Source organism: Elephas maximus, chromosome 7, assembly GCF_024166365.1.
Source record: "Elephas maximus indicus isolate mEleMax1 chromosome 7, mEleMax1 primary haplotype, whole genome shotgun sequence".
Lineage (NCBI taxonomy): Eukaryota > Metazoa > Chordata > Mammalia > Proboscidea > Elephantidae > Elephas > Elephas maximus.
The window spans coordinates 55,167,312-55,186,747 of record NC_064825.1 but is presented as its reverse complement, the minus strand read 5'-3'; the positions used below and the strand labels follow the sequence as shown (position 1 = coordinate 55,186,747).

The 19,436-nt window shown below is 38.2% G+C and overlaps 1 protein-coding gene across 1 annotated transcript; it reads right to left on the bottom strand.

Moving 5' to 3' along the window:
• Positions 1–374: 374 nt before the first annotated feature.
• Positions 375–1,331, bottom strand: LOC126079931 (olfactory receptor 51H1-like). Its single transcript, XM_049891286.1, has one exon. The coding sequence runs from the start codon at positions 1,329–1,331 to the stop codon at positions 375–377; it is 957 nt and encodes a 318-aa protein (XP_049747243.1).
• Positions 1,332–19,436: the final 18,105 nt, after the last annotated feature.

The following is a 19,436-nucleotide window of genomic DNA, read 5'->3' as shown; positions in this document are numbered from 1 at the left end:
GATGTTGAATTAAATTAATTTAATATCAATAATTTAACAAGCTTTAATAAAACTCCTGGCCCATTTCTTTTCAAATGGGTTATTAAAAATGTGATCAGTAGTATTTCCTGCTTTCAACTGTTCTATACTAAGGCAGAAATGTGGGGCTAAAGAGCAGTACATTCAAAAGTTCTTGTAGATGCCACTCTTTCTATAACAGGCAAAGGGCAATTTGGTGCAGGAGAGGAAAAGTGTAATCTGTGACCCTGGTACTCTATCTTTGCCCAATTCAAATCACACAGAAAATATGAAATACATATATATAAACCTTTAATTCTGACTGTCATAATTAGGCATTTACAAAATAGTTTCTTCCTCTCCCAAACTGGCTGACCCTAACACTCTGCAGTCACCTTGGTTTGAACAAATGCCTGGGTGATCTTCCTTCGTATCTCCTTGGTCTTCACAGTATAGACTATGGGGTTCAGCACAGGGGGTACAAGAAGGTAGGCATTAGCCAGGAGTGCATGGGTCAGTGGGGAAAGGTGCGTTCCAAAGCGGTGAATGACAGACACTCCAATGAGTGGCACATAGAAGATGAGTACAGCACAGATGTGTGAAATACAAGTGTTGAGTGCCTTCAGCCGCCCCTCTCCTGAGGCGATAGCCATTACTGTCCAGAGTATGAACACATAGGAAAGGAGGATGGAGAGGGAATCAGAACCCTTAGTGAAGATGACAGCAATAAGGCCATAGAGACTGTTGACACGGGTGCTGGCACAGGCAAGGTGCATGACATCTTGATGGAGGCAAAAGGAGTGGGAGAGGGTGTTGGTGCGGTAAAAAGGGAGTCTCTTGATGAGGAAAGGCACAGGAAACACAACACAGGCTGCTCTGGTCAAGATGACAGCTCCAGTTCTGTAGACCACGCCATTGGTTAAGATATTGCTGTACCTGAGAGGGTTCCAGATTGCCACAACCCGATCAAAGGCCATGGCCACCAGAACACCCGACTCAATGGCTGAGAAGGTGTGGATGAAGTACATCTGAACTAGGCATGCATCAAAGGCGATGAACTTGTAGTTAAACCAGAATATGCCTAGCATAGAGGGCAAAGTACAGAGGGCAAGTCCCATGTCTGCCAATGCTAACATACACAGAAAGTAGTACATAGGGATATGCAGAGAGGACTCAGACTTGATAGTAGAGATGATGATGCCATTGCCAGAGAGGGCGATGATATATACAACCCCCAGTGGGAATGCCATCCAGTAATACTTTTGTTCAAGCCCTGGAATTCCAGTTAATATAAAGTAAAGGTGTTGGAAATGGGAGTAGTTATAATCTGCCATGAAGCCAGTGTGACATAGGCATGGGAAAGGAGCTCATGGGATCCTGATGGGTCACTTCCTAAAGATACAATGAAAGAGATTAGCAATATATTATAATGTAATTTTCCTGGATGCAGAGCCATTTTAATTTTTACATGGGGGCAGAGAGCATAAGAGAGGTCTGAATCCCTGAAAACACTATTCCAAGATGTATCCTGTTGAGAAAGCATCTACTGCCCAGGAACAAATGACAAACCTAAGTAGAAATAAGTCATACTCAGCTTAAAACACACACTATAGAGATCCATTAGCAACACTTCTTCTGCTTCTTCTGTTTTTCATCTCTCTTTCTAGTCAATATCTTAAAAACTGTTGATTCAGAGGCCAATGGCATAACTAAGACAGACTCAGTATTAAATGTGAACTAGTTAATTCCCCCACAAGGAAGCCATTCCTACCCATCGCACTCCAGGATCCCCATGAAGGCAACAGATCTTGTTTCTAGGACAGAGGTGGAAATACCAGTGCTGCCTATGCTTCTACTCCATCATGATCCTCCTTCATTTCCCCTGAGCCTGGATGTGGGCTCAGAATTATTCTCAATCTGGGAGCCTCAGACAGCCACTTCTTATCATAGAAAATGCATTTGTTGTCTCTAATCTGGTGGAATCTTAGTTGGAGAATGAAGGGGGATACTTTTACTTTGGAACACAACCGAGATTACTTTTTTAGAGTAACCCATCTTGCCCAAAAGGAAGTGAGACATGAAGAGCTCATCTGAATTCTCTTTTAGGATCAGGATTATCTGGTCTAAGGCATCGTGATCATTCATAATGCCATGTTACATTCTGATTGAAAGAGTCAGTCTAGAAGCCTCAGTGGAGGTCTGGAAGACTTGCTCATATTACCAGTAATGAAAAAAAAAAAAAGAAAGAAACCTGCTGCCTTTGAGTTGAGTCCAACTTCTACCAACCCTATAGGACAGAGTAGAACTGTCCCATAGGGTTTCCAAGGCTGTAATCTTTACAGAAGCCGACTGCCACTTCTTTCTCCCATGCAACTGCTAGTGGGTTCAAAAATACGATTATCTGTTAAAGCCGAGCTCTTAACTACTACACCATGAGGGCTTCTTTTCAGCATCTGTAATGATTCTTATTTTTGTTGGGGTCATTTGACTTTAGACATGATTGACAGTCAAAGGAAGTGCATATTCTTTTTGAAAATTCTCAACCATAAGAAATTCATCGATTATCCTCATCAATTGATTAGAATAAAGCTGAGTAAGAGGCTCAGTAGTGCTATGAGCATGGACTCTAGATCTAAACTGTCTGTGTTCAGATTCCAGATCTGTCACTGACTGCATTCTGACTAAATTACTCCTCTACTCTTCAAATATAGCCCTTTTGTATGTAATATGGTGGCAACAATAGTACCTACTTCATAGGATTAGTATGAGGATTAAAAATGTAAGCCATAGCACTTAACCACTACGCCACCAGGGTTTCCATAAGGAGCTTAGAGAGCAAAATATGTGCTTTTTATTACAGTTAATTATTTGGAATCAAAAGTTCTTATATTTTTTCAGTATTAATAATTTTGGGTTTTTTGTTTGCCACAGTTCTTTGCAATAGGTGAAAGTGAAAACTGAGAGATTCTCTTCCAATAGCAAAGAATTACATTTTATTCCGTATCCCTTATAATCTTTGAATAATTTACCCTCTTCTCTGGAATTATTAAGCCACGCCTCTCTTCCAGCCTACGTATACACCTCCAACTGGCTCACTGTCATGATGAATCAAAAAAATAACCATTTTTGGAATTGCCTTGAAGATCCTCTTTGAAAAAACTTCCAGTTCAGATCTCCCCAGCCTTAGCCAGGGTATTTGCTCTACTTCTATAAAATATTCATCCCCTTAAGTTGCTTTTATCAAAGTCAGCCTCTTATTTCAAATACTTGTTCTATTAGGTTATGAACATGTATTATCTGTCTTTCCAATAAACTGTTGTTTTAGTTTGTGTGTGTGCGTGTTTTAGTGGTTTTTAAGAAAGAAAAATTTTATTAGGTTTTCAAATAATTATGATAGAGTGAGAATGAGGTAAAATAACAGAAGTAAAAGTCGATGTAATTCATATTTCACTTATGAAGAAACTAAAGCCTAGAAAAATAAAATAGCTTGCCCTGAGTCAAATACCTACTTAGCAACAAAACAAAGAAGAGTGAGGAAAGATAAATAAACACTGCACAGTCTTGTTAAGACAAATCGCAGCTAAGTGCAATGGGATCTTGGTGACTCGATAAGAAAAGATCAAGTCAAAATATTATGTCTTGGCCAAGACCCATATTCACTGATAGAGGTCCTCAGATTTTGCTCTTTATGTATATTACCCAGGATCTAGAAAACAGATGTGTTCTAGTCTATGCCCTGAAAATCAGGCTCTTAGACCCCAAGTTCTTCCTTTGAAATCTCTATCTGGCTCTGACCCTCTGCTGTCCATTTCCCCTCAAGCCAGCTTCTTCTACTTTGAAAATTTAATGACATATGTTCCCACCTTTTCTTATGAACCAACTCGATGCATGTGTTTAGAAATTTCCACAACTTTCTGAACAGTTTTCACCTGCATAAATGTGTTTATTACTCACAAAATCCTTGGAGGCCAGGAAAACAGATTGAATATAGAATATGGTGTAAGAGTTCTGTATCTTCCCCCTGTGCTCTCACAAGTTACATGGCTCCATTATAGATACTAACTTAAAGGAGCATGTGGAAAATAAAAAAACAAAATTTCTATGATACAAGTATCAGCAAAATGAACAAAAACATTTCCACTGACCTAAAGTAGTAGGAAAATTTCCAGGTATTCTAAGACATTTGTGAATAATGGACTGAGATTGAGACTGGCCTTTAAAGGAGATGTTCATCTTTCCTTCTACTTGAATGTATGGATGGGCAGTGAAGACCTGAAGAAATAGGAAGAAAAACCCTGTTGACCTAAAGATTAACTATAACTACTCATCACCTGATGGCAGAGCCCCACCCAAATTCTGTTTTCAGGGGAAAAATTCTTAAACTCTAATCATTTTAAGGTTCTAAATGAAAGAACTCTTGAAGAGGAATGGTCTTGCATTCATTACCAAAAAGAACATTTGAAGATCTATCCTGAAGTACAATGTAGTCAGTGATAGGATAATATCCATATGCCTACAAGGAAGACCAGTTAATACTACTATTATTCAAATTTATGCACCTACCACTAAGGCCAAAGATGAAGAAATTGAAGATTTTTACCAACTTGCACAGTCTGACGATCAAACAGGAAATCAGGATGCATTGATAATTACTGGAGATTAGAATGCGAAAGTTGGAGACAAAGAAGAAGGGTCGGTAGTTGGAAAATATGCCTGTCATGAGAGAAACAATGCCGGAGATCACATGATAAAATTTTGCAAGACCAAAGACTTCTTCATTGCAAACACCTTTTTTTCTCCAACATAAACGGTGACTATACATGTGGGCCTTACCAGATGAAATACACAGGAATCAAATTTAGTACATCAGTGGAAAGAGACAATAGAAAAGCCTAATTTCATCAGTCACAACAAGGTGCTGACTATGGAACAAACCATCAATTGGTCATAAGCAAGTTCAAGTGGAAGCCGAAGAAAATCAGAACAAGTCAACAAGAGATAAAGTACGACCTTGAGTATATCCCATCTGAATTTAGAGACCATCTCAAGAACAGATTTGACACGTTGAACATTAATGACTGAAGACCAGACGAGTTGTGGAATGACATCAAGAACATCACAAATGAAGAAAGCAAAAAGTCATTAAAAAGACAGGAAAGAAAGAAAAGACCAAAATGGATGTCAGAAAAGACTCTGAAACTTTCTCTTGAATATCAAGTAGCTAAAGCAGATAGAAGAAATGATCAATCAAAAGAGTTGAACAGAAGATTTCAAAGGGTGGCTGCAGAGGACAGAGTAGAGTATTATAATGACATGTGCAAAGAGCTGGAGATAGAAAACCAAAAGGGAAGAACACACTCGGCATTTCTCAAGCTGAAAGAACCGAAGTAAAAATTCAAGTCTTGAGTTGCAATACTGAAGGATTCTATGGGGAAAATATTAAAAAATGCAGGAAGCATCAGAAGAAAATGGAAGGAACACACAGAGTCACTATACCAAAAAGAATTGGTTGACGTTCAACCATTTTGGGAAGTAGCATATGATCAGAAACCAATGGTACTGAAGGAAGAAGTCCAAGCTGCACTGAAGGCATTGGCAAAAAACAAGGGTCCAGGGACTGACAGAATACCAACTGAAATGTGTCAACAAACAGATGCAGCACTGGAAGTGCTTACTTATCTATGCCAAGATATTTGGAAGACAGCTACATGGCCAACTGACTGGAAGAGACCCATATTTATGGGTATGCCGAAGAAATGTGATCCAACCAAATGGGGAAACTATCCAAAAATATCATTAATATCACTCACAAGTAAAATTTTGCTGAAGATCATTCAAAAGTGGCTGCAGTAGTATATCAACAGGGAACTGCCAGAAATTCAAGCCTGATTCAGAAGAGGACAAGGAATCACGAATATCGTTGCTGATACCAGATGGATCTTGGCTGAAAGCAGAGAATACCAGAAAGATTTTTACATGTGTTTTATTGACCATGCAAAGGCATTCAACTGCACAGGTCATAACAAGTTGTGGATAACATTGCGAATAATGGGAACTCCACAACACTTAATTGTGCTCATGTGGAACCTGTACATAGACCAAGAGGTAGTCGTATGAACAAAATAAGGGGATATTGTGTGGTTTAAAGTCAGGTAGTTTGTGCATCAGGGTTGTATCGTTTCACCAGACCTATTCAATCTGTATGCTGAGCAAATAATCCAAGAAGCTGGATTATAGGAAAAAAAACTCAGCATCAGGATTGGAGGAAGACTCATTAACAACCTGCATTATGCAGATGACACAACATCGCTTGCTGAAAGTGAAGAGGACTTGAAGGACTGCCTGATGAAAATCAAAGACCACAGCCTTCAATATGAATTACACCTCAGCATTAAGAAAGCAAGGATCCTCACACCTGGGCCAATAAGCAACATCATGATGAACAGAGAAAAGATTGAAGTTGTCCAGGATTTCATTGTATTCGGATCCACCATCAACATCCATGGAAGCAACAGTCAAGAAATCAAAGAACACATTGCATTGGGTAAATCTGCTGCAAAAGACCTCTTTAAAGTATTAAAAAGCAAAAATATCACCTTGAAGAATAAGGTGGGCCTGATCCAAACCATGGTGTTTTCAATCACCTCATATGCATGTGAAAGCTGGATGCTGAATAAGGAAGACTGAAGAAGAATTGACACCTTTGAATTGTGGTGTTGGTGAAGAATATTGAATATACTATGGACTGTCAAATGAACAAAAAAAATCTGTCTTGGAAGAAGCACAACCAGAATACTCCTTAGAAGTGAGGACGGCAAGACTACATCTCACATACTTTGGACATGTCATCAGGAGGGATCAGTCCCTGGAAAAGGACATCATGCTTGGTAAACTAGAAGGTCAGCAAAAAAGAGGAAGACCCTCTACAATATGGATTGACACAGTGGCTGCAACAGTGGACTCAAGCATAACAATTGTGAAGATGGTTCATAACCAGACAGTGGTTCATTCTGTTGTACATAGGGTCAATATGAGTCAGAACTGACTTAACAGCACCTAACAACAGGTGAAAGAGGTTTTAAAGGCTCAATGTCTAACCAATACGGAAATGCCCATCCAGTATTCTATAGATGACACCTATCTTCTGCCTACATTAGTTCCAATAACTGCTAGTTCACTACCTTCCAAACCAATGAGTTCACTATGGAAGATCAGATACCTAACCTACTCTTAGAAAAGGGTCACCTATTTACTGGGATGTTAAAGAAGCCATTTTTATATCATTCCTTAAAGAAGTTGTGAGTGAGAGAGATCAAAAACAAAAGGTCATGGTTACTTGCGTTGGAGAAGGAAGCGCAAGGGTAAGATGAGGGGACACAGAAAGGAGTAGTTGGGAGTCAATTAGAAACTTTGGTAACCACCTAAATCCATTGCCATCAAGTGGATTCTGACCCATAGCCACCCTATAGTACAGAGCAGAACTGTCCCATTGGGTTTCTTTGGAGTGGCTGAAGGATTTGAACTGCCAATCTTGTGGTTAGCAGCTGAGCTCTTAAGCGCTGTGCCACCAGGGCTTCCCCCAACAGTATCTTAAAATATTCTGTGGATGAACCAACTTTATCCTCTGATTTTACTCTAAAACTTACCTGTTTGCTAAGAAGAACCCTAGATGAAAGAGAATTCTTAAGTACCCCAAGTCTCACCTGGCAAAACCTTTGCCACTCCCCCTATTAGGACTTTTATTTCCTTAGCTGCTCCAATACTTCTCCCCTTACTGTACCATAGAGAATTCCAAAAATTCATATGCAGGGTTATTCTCTGAGGCTGCCAAGACTGAGGAGGCCTCTCCTGGGCTATAAAGACCCTCCCTAGGTTCTCATGTCTGGGGAATGAGATAGTGTTGAGGGCCTTATTAAGTAAATGAACGTGTGTGTATGTGGGAGTTAGGAGATTCCCCCAGAGGCTGGTTATTGCTCAATCTCTAAGGACCATCTTGGCCATTCCACTGTTCCCTTGCCATTAACAAGTGATAGCTGCCTTCACTAAATGATTATGTTATATTCCAGTCTCTCATCCAAATTGTTTTATTATTTATCTGGGTTGATCATTTGTTTTGTTTTTTATTATGTTTTAGATGAAGGTTTACAGAACAAGTTTCTCATTAAACAATTAGGACACATATCGTTTTATGACATTGATTAACAACCCCACAACATGTCAACACTCTCCCTTCTCCACCTTGGGTTCCCCATTACCAGCTTTCCTCTCCCCTCCTGTCTTCTAGTCCTTGCCCCTGGGCTGATGTGCTCCTTTAGTCTCGTTTTGTTTTATGGGCCTGTCTATGGCTGAAGGGTAAACCTCAGGAGTGACTTCATTAGTAAGCAAAAAGGGTGTCCGGGAGCATACTCTTGGGGTTTCTCCAGTCTCTGTCAGGCCAGTAAGTCTGGTCTTTTTTTGTGAGTTAGAATTTTGTTCTACATTTTTCTCCAGCTCTGTCCAGGACCTTCTATTGTGATCCTTGTCAGAGCTGTCAGTGGTGGTAGACAAGCACCATCTAGATGTACTGGACTCAGTCTGGTGGAGGCTGTGGTAGTTGTGGTCCATTAGAACTTTGGACTAATCTTTCCCTTATATGTTTCTTTTTCTTCATTCTCCCTTGTTCCCAATGGGGTGAGACCAGTGGAGTATCTTAGATGGCTGCTCACAGGCTTTTAAGACCCCAGATGCTACTCACCCAAGTAGAGCGTAGAACATTTTCTTTTTAAACTATGTTATGCCAATTGAGCTAGATGTTCCCCGAGAACATGGTCACCATAGCCCTCAGCCCTAAGGGAATTTGGATGTGTCTATGGAGCTTCCATGACCTTGCCTTATACAAGTTGTGCTGGCTTCCACAGTATTCTGCACTGTCTTACCCTTCACTAAAGTTACCACTCAGCTATTATCTATTTAGTGTTTTTCCAACCCCACGCCTCCCCAACCTTGTAACCATCAAAGATTCTTTCTTTTTTTGTGTAAACTTTTTCTTGAGTTTTTATAGTAGTGGCCTCATACAATATCTGTCCTTTTGTGATTGACTTAGACACTCAGCATAATGCCCTTCAGATTCATCCACGTTATGAGGTACTTCCCAGACTCATCGTTGTTCTTTATCGTTGTGTAGTACTTCTTTGTGTGAATGTACAATAGTTTGTTTATTCATTCATCTGTTGATGGACATCTAGGCTGTTTCCATCTTTTTGCTATTGTGAACAATGCTGCAATGAACAAGGGTGTGCATATGTCTATTTGTGTGACAGCTCTTATTTCTCTAGGATATATTCCTAAGGGTGGGATTGCTGGATCATATGGTATTTCTATTTCCAGCTTTCTAATGAAGCCCCATATTGTTCTCCAGAATGGTTACTATTTTGCATTCCCACCAGCAGTGCAGAAGAGTTCCAATCTCCCTGTAGCCTCTCCAACATTTGTTATTTTCTGTTTTTTTGATTTGTGTCAGTAATTCCAGGGTGTATCTCATTGTGGTTTTGATTTACATTTCTCTGATGGCTAGTGATCTCGAGTATTTACTTATGTGTCTGTTAGCTGCTTGAATGTCTTCTTTGGTGAAGTGTCTGCTCATTTCCTTTGTCCATTTTTTAATTGGATTACTTGTCTTTTTGTTGCAGAGGTGTTAAATTTTCCTGTAGGTTTTAGAGATTAGACCTTTGTCAGATTTGTAATGGCCAAAAATTTTTTCCTAGTCTATAGGTTCTCTTTTTACTCTTTTGGTGAAGTCTTTTGATGAGTGTGTTTAATTTTTAGAATATCCCAGTTATCCAGCTTATCTTCTGGAGTTTGTGTATTGTTACTTATGGTTTGTATCCTGTTAATGCTGTGTATTAGGGCCTCTAGCATTTATCCTCTTTTTCTTCTATGATGTTTATAGTTTTGGGTTTTATATTTAGGTCTTTGATCCATTTTGAATTAGTTTTTATATATGGTTTGAGGTATGGGCCCTGTTTCTTTTTTTTTTTTTTTTTTTTTTTGCAGATGGACATCCAGTTTTGCCAGCATCGTTTGTTAAAAAGACTGCCTTTTTTCTATTTGATGGACTTTGGGCCTCTGTTAAAGATCAGATGACCATAAACCCGTTGCTGTCGAGTCAATTCTGGCTCATAGTGACCCTACAGGACAGAGTAGAACTGTCCCATAGAGTTTCCAAGGAGCACCTGGTGGATTCAAACTGCTGACCTTTTGGTTAGCAGCCATAGCACTTAACCACTACACCACCAGGGTTTCCCAGGTGACTATAGGTGGAAGGATTTACATCTGGGTTCTCAGTTTTGTTCCTTTGGTCAATGTATCTGTCATTATACCAGTACCGGGCTGTTTTGACTACTGTAGCTGTATAATAGGTTCTGAGGTCAGGTAGTGAGCATCCTCCTACTTTATTCTTCTTCTTCAACAGTGTTGTACTTATCTGGGGCCTGTTCCCTTTCCATATAAAGTTAATGATTAGTTTTTCCATCTCTTTAAAGAATGTTGTTGGCATTTGGATCAGGATTGCATTGTATTTGTAAAACGCTTTGGGTAAAATTACTATTTTTACAATGTTGAATCTACTTACCCATGATCATGGTATGTTTTTCCATTTCTGTAGATGTCTTTAGGTTTCTTGCAGTAGTGTTTTGTAGTTTTCTTTGTATGGGTCTTTTGCATCAGGTCGAACATTTATACCTCACATGTATTCTGAATTCCTTTTATATTAACTTTCTGTCATACACTGCCACACAGGTATAAAACTGAGTGTTATTACCATCTCTCTTTTTTATTTTAATACCTTAAAAGCTAAAAATGGCTACAGAAGACTGACTATGCAATAGATTAGATTTTATGGCCCTGCAAATTTAAGGGATCTGTCTTGAGTTAATTATTTCTATCAAAAGCTATTTCAAATAATCGTCATATTTCTGAACTCTTCTACTCAATTTTTGCCCCATCACTTCTATTTAAAAAAAAGAAAAAACATTTCTCATAAACCCATTACTGCTGAGTGGATTCTGACTCATGCCTACCTCACATGTTATAGAATAGAACTGCTCCATAGGGCTTTCTTAGCTGTAAACTTAATGGAAGTAATTTGCCAGGCCTTTCTTCCACGGATCTGCTGGATGAGTTCAAACTGCTAACATTTAGGTTTAGTGGCTGATTGAAGACTCCTAAGAGCTCAGCTACTAGCTGAGAGCTACCACCTACATGTGTCTCAGAAGACTGTCCTAGCAATCTGCTTCCAAAATGTCACAGCCTTGAAAACCCTATGGGCAGTTTGACTCTGCATACATGAGGTCAGCATGAGTCAGAATCAACTTGATAGCAACTAATGACAACAACTCATCAAAAATGAATGTGATGGTTTTATCTGATTTCTCTCAATTCTCCTCTCTTAGCTAATTATACATCCACACCCACCCTACCCTTCCGAGAGTTTAAGTAAAGCTACCTTTTCTCAGATTCAGTAATCATCTCTCTCCCCACCCCAGGTCTTAGACTCCATCTCCTCTCTGAGTACTTGCTCTTCTCATTCTGCTCTCTCCTTCAGTAATTAAATTTACTCAAATATGTATACACTTAACTGCCACATGCAAGTAGATGACTTCCAAACCTATATCTTTGTTTTGAGTTTCAATTATATGGTTCTACATTAGTCATCTTTATCTCTGTATCCTACAGATTTCTCAAAATCAATATGCCCATAACTTCAAAAAAACAACTCTATGATTTCCCACTACACCTTGTCTTGCTATTTCTTTAACTTTTATATCTCAATTGATAGTACCATTCATCAAGTCATGTAAAATAGGAAAATATAAAACCATAAAACCCATTGTCATCAAGTCGATTCCTATATGTCAGAGTAGAACTGCCCTATAGAATTTCCAAGGAGCTTCTGGTGGATTTGAATTGCTGACCTTTTGGTTAGCAGCCGTAGCTCTTAACCACTATGCCACCAGTGATATAAGTCATCCAATATATAATGAAGCCCTGACACATTTACCTCTTAAATATTTCTAATAATGTTCTTTTCTTTCTATCTCTATTAATGTTACACAATTTCAGGTCTTCTGTTTCTCCTACGTGAAGTTCTTTAATAGCATCCTAACATGAATCATGCTTTTTAAATTCACATTAGAATAAATTGTTTTGCTTAATTTCATTTGTTCTTTATTTCTTTCTGTGAGAAATGAGGCTTCTCTTACATCTCATCAATGTCTTTAGAAAATATTGCTCTAATAATATTTGACATTAACCAAATTTGAATTAGACATGTGTCTTATTACTTCTAGTTAAATGATTTCATTGCCACATAAATTTGATTTTTATGAAGGTCTCATGAAAAATAATAATCATAAGAAGGTGAAAATGCATTTACAAATAATCTGTAAGCCTATAAATCTTGTCTATCCTTAAGCAGTTTTCATAACATCAAGATCCGTTTTAGCAGTCATTAAAGTGTATACTTTCCCCAAAGGATAGACTTTCTTATTGACTCATTCTTAACCCACTTCTGAAGCTTAAAGAACCTGGATTACTAGAATTTGTTGAACACAAGGTGCTTCAATACATAATCCAGGGATAGCACATACATGTGATCAAAATAACATTTTTAGTATAAAAAATGGCAGGATGGAAGGGTGGAAGAAAGGAAAGAAGCAAGAAATCAAGGAAGGAAGGTATGGTGAGAGATGAAGAGGAGAAAGAAAGGGGACATAAGAAAAGATGAATGAACCCTAGAACAAATTTTACAGAATTAAAAGTGCCAAATGCTCTTATGTGAGTTTACATTTTGAATGCTTTTAAAATTTACTTACATTGAAATTCACTCTGTTTCACAACTCTATGAGATTTGACAAATGCATAGTCATGTAACCACCATTCTAATCCAGACAAAAGAATTCCATCAACCTAAAACATTCCCTTATGATACCCTTACATAGTCAACCCCTCCACCTACCACTAGCCCTGTTAACCACTGACCTTCTCCATCTCTATAGTTTTGGCTTACCCACACATAATGTAGTACATGTGAAATTTATTCATGTTATTTTTGAACAGTGTTCCATTGTATTGATACACATATTTTGTTTACCCATTCAGCAGTTGAAGGGTATTTGGTTATGAGTAAGGCTGCTATAAGCATTCATGTACAGATTTGTTTTCGTTTTTACATACAAAAATTTTTATCTCTCTTCTTAAATACCTACAAGTGGGTTGCTAGTTCATAGATCAAATGTATGGTTAACTTTATGAAAAACTATTAAATTGTTTTCTAAAGTATTCATCCCATTTCACATTCCCACCATCAATATATGACAACTCCACTTCCTCTGTATCCCAGCCAGCACCTGATATTGTCTTTTTTTTTTTTAAATGGTAGTAGATATATAGTGATATCATGGTAGTTTAATTTGTATTTCCTTCTTAATGACTAATGATGTTATGTGTTTATTGGTCATCCACATACCTTCTTTGATGAAATGTCTGTTCAAATCATTTGCTCATTATTGCTTTACTTTTTTTGTGGGTATATTGTATAATATGTGTATTCATCCTGGGTCCAGACCTTGTCTATTTGATTTGCAAACATTCCCTTAATTGTCTTTCACTGAGCAAATTTTTTCTTAATTTTCATGAATTCAATTTTTTTTTTTTTTTAATTTTATGAGTTGTACCTTTGGTATCTAATTTAAGAATTATTTACAAAACACAAGGTCTCAAAGATTTTCTCTTATGTTCTCGTCTAGAAGGCTGATAGTATTAAGTTGTAGTTTTGGTTTATTATCATTTTTTGAATAATATGTAGGTATAAGTTAAGGAGTTTTTTTATGTCCAATTTTTCCAGCACAATTCATTGAATAGGCCACGCTTTGTCCATAATTTTCTTTGTCTTTTTGCAAAAAATCAGTGGGCCATATTTCTGAGTCTATTTCTGAACTTTCTATCCTATTCCACTGATCCATGTACCCATCCCTTTTCTGATATCACAGTACCCTAATTACGGTACCTTTTACAAGAAATCTAGAAGTCAGGTAGTGTGAGTCTTTCAATTTTGCTTTTCTTTTTCAAAATTGTTTTGGCTATAATAGTTCCTTTGGTTTTCCGTATATATTTAAGAATCAGCTTGTCAATATCTACAAAAAAATGCTACTGGGATTTTGATTGGAATTACATTAAATCTATAGATCAATTTGGATAGAATTGATATCTTTGTCAATGTTGAGTCTTGTAATCCATAAACACAGTATATCTCCCCATTTGTTTAAATCATCTTTGATATTTTTCTGCAATACTTTGTAGTTTTTAACATAATAATCTTGTACATATTTTGTTAGAATTGTACCCAAGCGTGCCATTTTTGATGCTATTGTAAATGACAATTTCTTTCAAATTTCAGTTTCCAATTGTTCATTGCTAGTATGTAGAAATATGACTGATATTTGCAAATTGACTTTGTGTCTTGTGATCTTGTAAAACTCACTCCCAAGATTTCTAAGAATTTTTTGTCCATTTCTTGGGATTTTCTAAATAGACTACTAGGCCATCTGTGAACAGACTGTTTGCTTTATTCGTTTCCAATAAGCATGCCTTCTTTTTTTTTTTTTTTTTTTTTCCTCATTGCCTCACTGTGATGGCTAGGACTCCCAGTACTATATTGTATAAAAATGGTGAGACCATATAATTTGCTTTTTTTGTTTCCCTGATCTCAGGTGGAATGCATTCAACCTTTCATCATTAAATATGACGTTAGCAGGAAGACTTTTTGCAGACATTCTTCATAAAGTTGTAGAAGTCCCCCTTTGTATTCCTAATTTGCTGAGGATCTTTACCATGAATGGATATTACTACAAAATGATTTTTTGCATTTATTGATATGATTTGTGACTTTTATTTTACAGTCCTTTAATATGTTGAATGATTTTTGTATGTTGAATTATTCTGTATTTCTAGGATAAACACCAAGTAGTCACACAGTATTTTTTTAGTGTGTTGCTGGATTTGATTTACTAACATTTTTTGAGGATTCTATGTCTTGAGTGATACTCATCTGTAGTTGCTTTCTTTTGAAATGGCTCTGTCTTCTTTTGATAATAGGGTAATTCTAGCCCTGCTAGAATTGGTCTGTTTCATTTAAGTTTTTGAATTTTTGGACATCAAGTTGTTTATAGCATTACTTCATAATCTTTCTTTAATGTCTCTAGGCTCTGTAGTAATATCCCTTCTTTTATTCCTGATATTGATTATTTGTGTGTTTTCTCTTTTTTCTTTGTCAGTCTGGTTATGGGGCTGTGGTAGGCAGAATTTTAAGATGCTCAATAATCATTGCCCCCCCCACCCAGTGTTACAGCTGTGAGTGTTATAATATACGGGGGGAAAAATTACCCCAGTGAACCTAATTTAATTATTTAAGCCATTTAAAGTATGATAGTTTCCTCCCGCTTATTGCACAATTGGAAGTCAGAGATATTTGAAATACAAGAAGGATTTGACATGCATTGCTGGCTTTGAAGATGGAAGGGTCCACATGCAAGGACCAGAGTGGCCTGTAGATGAGAGTGATGGCCAGCAGACAGCTAACAAGGAAACAAGGACCTCTGTCCCACAACTGCACAGAACTGAATTCTGCCAACAACTCAAATGAGCTTGGAAGCAGATTTTCCCCCCAGAGCCTCCAGATGAAAAGCCCAGCCCAGTTGACACCTGAGCAAAGAACACAATTGAGCCTGCCGAGAATTCTGACCCATAGAACTGTGAACTAATAAATGGGTTTTTGTTTTAAGCCATTAAGTTCGTGATAATTTGTTACACAGCAAAGGAAACTCATACAAGGGATATCAAAAAAGCTTTTGTTCTGTTGACTTTCTCTATGGTTTTAATTTCATTGCTTTCTGCTCTTTATTATTTCCTTTTTTTTTTTTTTTTGCTCTGGGTTTAAATTTAATTTGCTCTTCTTTTTCTAGTTTCCTAAGGTGAAAAATTAGACTATGAATTTAGGATCTTTATTCTAATATAAGGTTTTAATGCCATAAAATTTCTTCTCAGCACTGTTTTATTGTCATCTTACAAATTTTTATATGCTGCATTTTTATTTTCATCCATTTTTTATATTTTCTAATTTTCCTTAGGACATATATAACATCATTAATTCCTAGATCCATTAAATAGTTACTGAGTGACAACTATGTTAAAGGAACTATACTAAACACATAAGTAGATACAGAAATTTAAAGAAAACCTATCAGATATTTGGAGAAGAAATAAAATAAATACAAAAAAAAATAATTTCCCACCCTCCAGCCCATTAGCCCACATTCATTTATCCCATTAATAAAGTACCATCTATACATAAAGGCGGTCAGTGCTCAGATAGACATGAGGCCCTTTCCATGGTACAGAGTTCAGAGCAAAGATACCCCAAGACCTGCAGTGACGAAAGTATAGAAGAGGGTATGAGCAGGGAGCCTAAAACAGGACCAGGATACAAGGTTGTGGACATTTGAGGGAGACAGGGCAAATGTAATCAATGTTCCAGCTCCATTCACTATGGGGCTAAGCTGCAGTAGAAAGTTTGAGGACAGCATTCCGGTCCAATGGATCACACCAGCTGGAACTGGTCTGAAAGGAAGTGTCTGAATTCAGGAGAAGTTTGGCTGTATCCTGTTAGTTGTTGTTGTTAGGTGCCATAGAGGGGTAGAAAATTAATACATTACCTCCTGAAAGGAAGTGGAAGTGACAGGGCTGAGCCAGGATAAACCCAGGAGCTGGTATCTTGTTACCCAGGCCTGCTACAGGGATTATAGGAACAAAAGCACCCTGAAAGTTCTCAGAGAGGGGAGGAGCAGTGGATGGCATGGCACACAATGAGTGCCCAGGTTGTTGATAGAGATTTGGGCTGATTGTGCCCAGAGTGTGAAGGAAAAGCCACAGACTGGGATGGGGGTGGAGGTGTGATACTCGATCTATCAGAAAACAAAACATCTATTAAGACCAAGAAAAGGCAGGGATAATACAAAAGTGCAGGGTACAGGGAATAGAGAGGAAAAGAGGGAGTCAAAATGACTGGGTCAGATCAGTGAAAAGGCCCAGTCAAGCTAACTGTTATATCTCAGAGATGTCTGACTTTATATGTGATAGTGTGCAAGTGGCCAGGGATGAAGATCAAACAATAACCAGGATAAGAACTTATTCTGTAGCCCAAACGAAGTCTTAGTCTGTGAGTTGTTTCAGGGCTTAGCCTGAAGATACAAAACAAAGTAACTAAATGATCTCTGCAGAGATGGAGCCTATGACCTTGGTGCTATTAGCACCATGTGGTACCCCGGAGCTAATGGCAATTAGTACAAAGACAAGCAACAAAACCAGAAGGTGTCCCTGTGGACTGAGCCTAGGGCACTCTCTGGGGATCATTATCTGCTCTTCAGAAAAAAAAAAAAAAGACTGGGTGGTGTTGCCATAATGGCCAAAACATAGGGAGGTCAAGGCAGGGCAGGGCCTCAGGGCTCATTGGGTCTGTGAGTTCAAGACCAGTGTAGGGTGGACGGGGACCTGCTTCAGGGCTATCAGAACAGGACTGAAAGCTAAGGATGGAGGAATTCTTCCATTAAAAGGTTATTGTGGTTCTTCCTCTGGGCAAATCAACAAGTCCTCAACTAACCACAACACCCTCATTGAGGCTTCCCCATGGGGCTCTGACAACAAAAGGCTGGACGCCTGTGATCAATTTTCCTGTACCTCACACCCCACCCACTCCCCTAAATGAGGTACAACAAGGGTAACACAAAGAATACACCCAAGACAGTCCACTAGAACACCAAAGTGCATAAGGGTCTCTGGGAGAAGCCAAGTGTGGTGAGTGAACTGCACAAAGGGAAAAGTGGGTATGGGAAAAGACGATAAGACTAGTGGTGAGATTGATAAAATAACTGAGGAGAGGGTAGAAAGTATGGTGATGAAGAAAGAGGGAACAGGAGGGAGAAATAGGTGTGGAAGTTACTGTTTTTCAGCCTGGAAGCACAGAAAGGGAACAAGGGAAAGAATATGTTTCTTCTTAGAAATCTACTTAATTTTTAAATCATTGGAAAGTAGGACAGGGCAGAGCAGGTGGAGAGATAGGAAAAGCACAGTGCCCTTTGTAGAAGGTAGGGAGCTATAAGGTTCAGAATCTGAACACTGGAACAAAAACAGCTCATCGAATTCAGCAGACTTATTGTAAGTACGCTGGATAGATGCTGTTACTATAGAAATGAAAATCTAGTCTTTGTCTTCAAGTACTTCACAGTGTAGTAGAAAGGCAAGGAAAAAGTTACAATCGTGTATTAAAGCAAGAGGGATGTATAGAAGTGGCGCATGGAGGTAGTAGAAAAGGGAATTATTTATTTGGAGCGATTTATACAGGTCTTACCACAGCTAGTAGCTTCTGAGCTTCAGTAAGGATGGATTTGTTCCTGAGACGAAAAATGAAGAGAAGGCAGAAATACCTGCTGGTACAAAAGCAAAGGTTATAAACCAGCATGCTGTATTTAAAATTGGGTAAAGCCTTAGACAACTAGAGTTAAAGGACCCTAATATTTAACAACATACTTTAGAACTAGGAAGTCACTTGGAACAGAACTTGCTGAGCAAACATCACTGAGGGATGTCATAAAATTGTGTCGTGTAGTTCCAAGCTTGTTGTTGTTGTTGTATGCCATCTAGTAGGTTCCAACTCATAGTGAGCCTAAATGACAGAGTAGAAATGTCCTGTAGGATTTCATAGGCTGCAATCTTTATGGAAGTAGATGGCCAAGTCTTTTCTCCTGTGGAGCCACTGCGGAGTTCAAACCATGGATCTTTTGGTTTGCAGGTGAGTGCTTTAACCCTTGCACCACCAGAGCGCCTTAGTTCTAAGCTTACTAGTGAACAAAAGCTCAAAATGGTAGAACTTGAGGACTTTGGAAACATAGTAGTGATATCTTCCGTTCCCTGTTTATGGGAAGCTTTCTGCTTTCCTTGTCTCAATAATAATTTGCTAGGTCCCTTGTCCCCAGATTCTCCAGGGCAAAGCTGAATATCAAGGGCTTCCCCAATGAGAACACCACATGAGAAATAATCTCAATATAGGGAGTAGCAGAACTAACCATTGCCTTTCTATCCCAACTTCCTACAAAGATTTGAGGCTAAGAATATGGGAGGTTATTGTCTAAATTTAGGCCCTATAACTTACATAATCATTTCTGTACCCTAGATTGTTTTAATTATCAACCTCAGTTGTTACACTTGGTTTTTTTTTTAATTCTCTCTATATGCCTAAGTCTTTTATGTCCATATTTCATAATGTACTGAATCACTTGCTTTGTTAATCTACCCATGCCATACATCAACTGTCTCCAGCAGATTGTTTGATGCTCAACACTGAATATAAA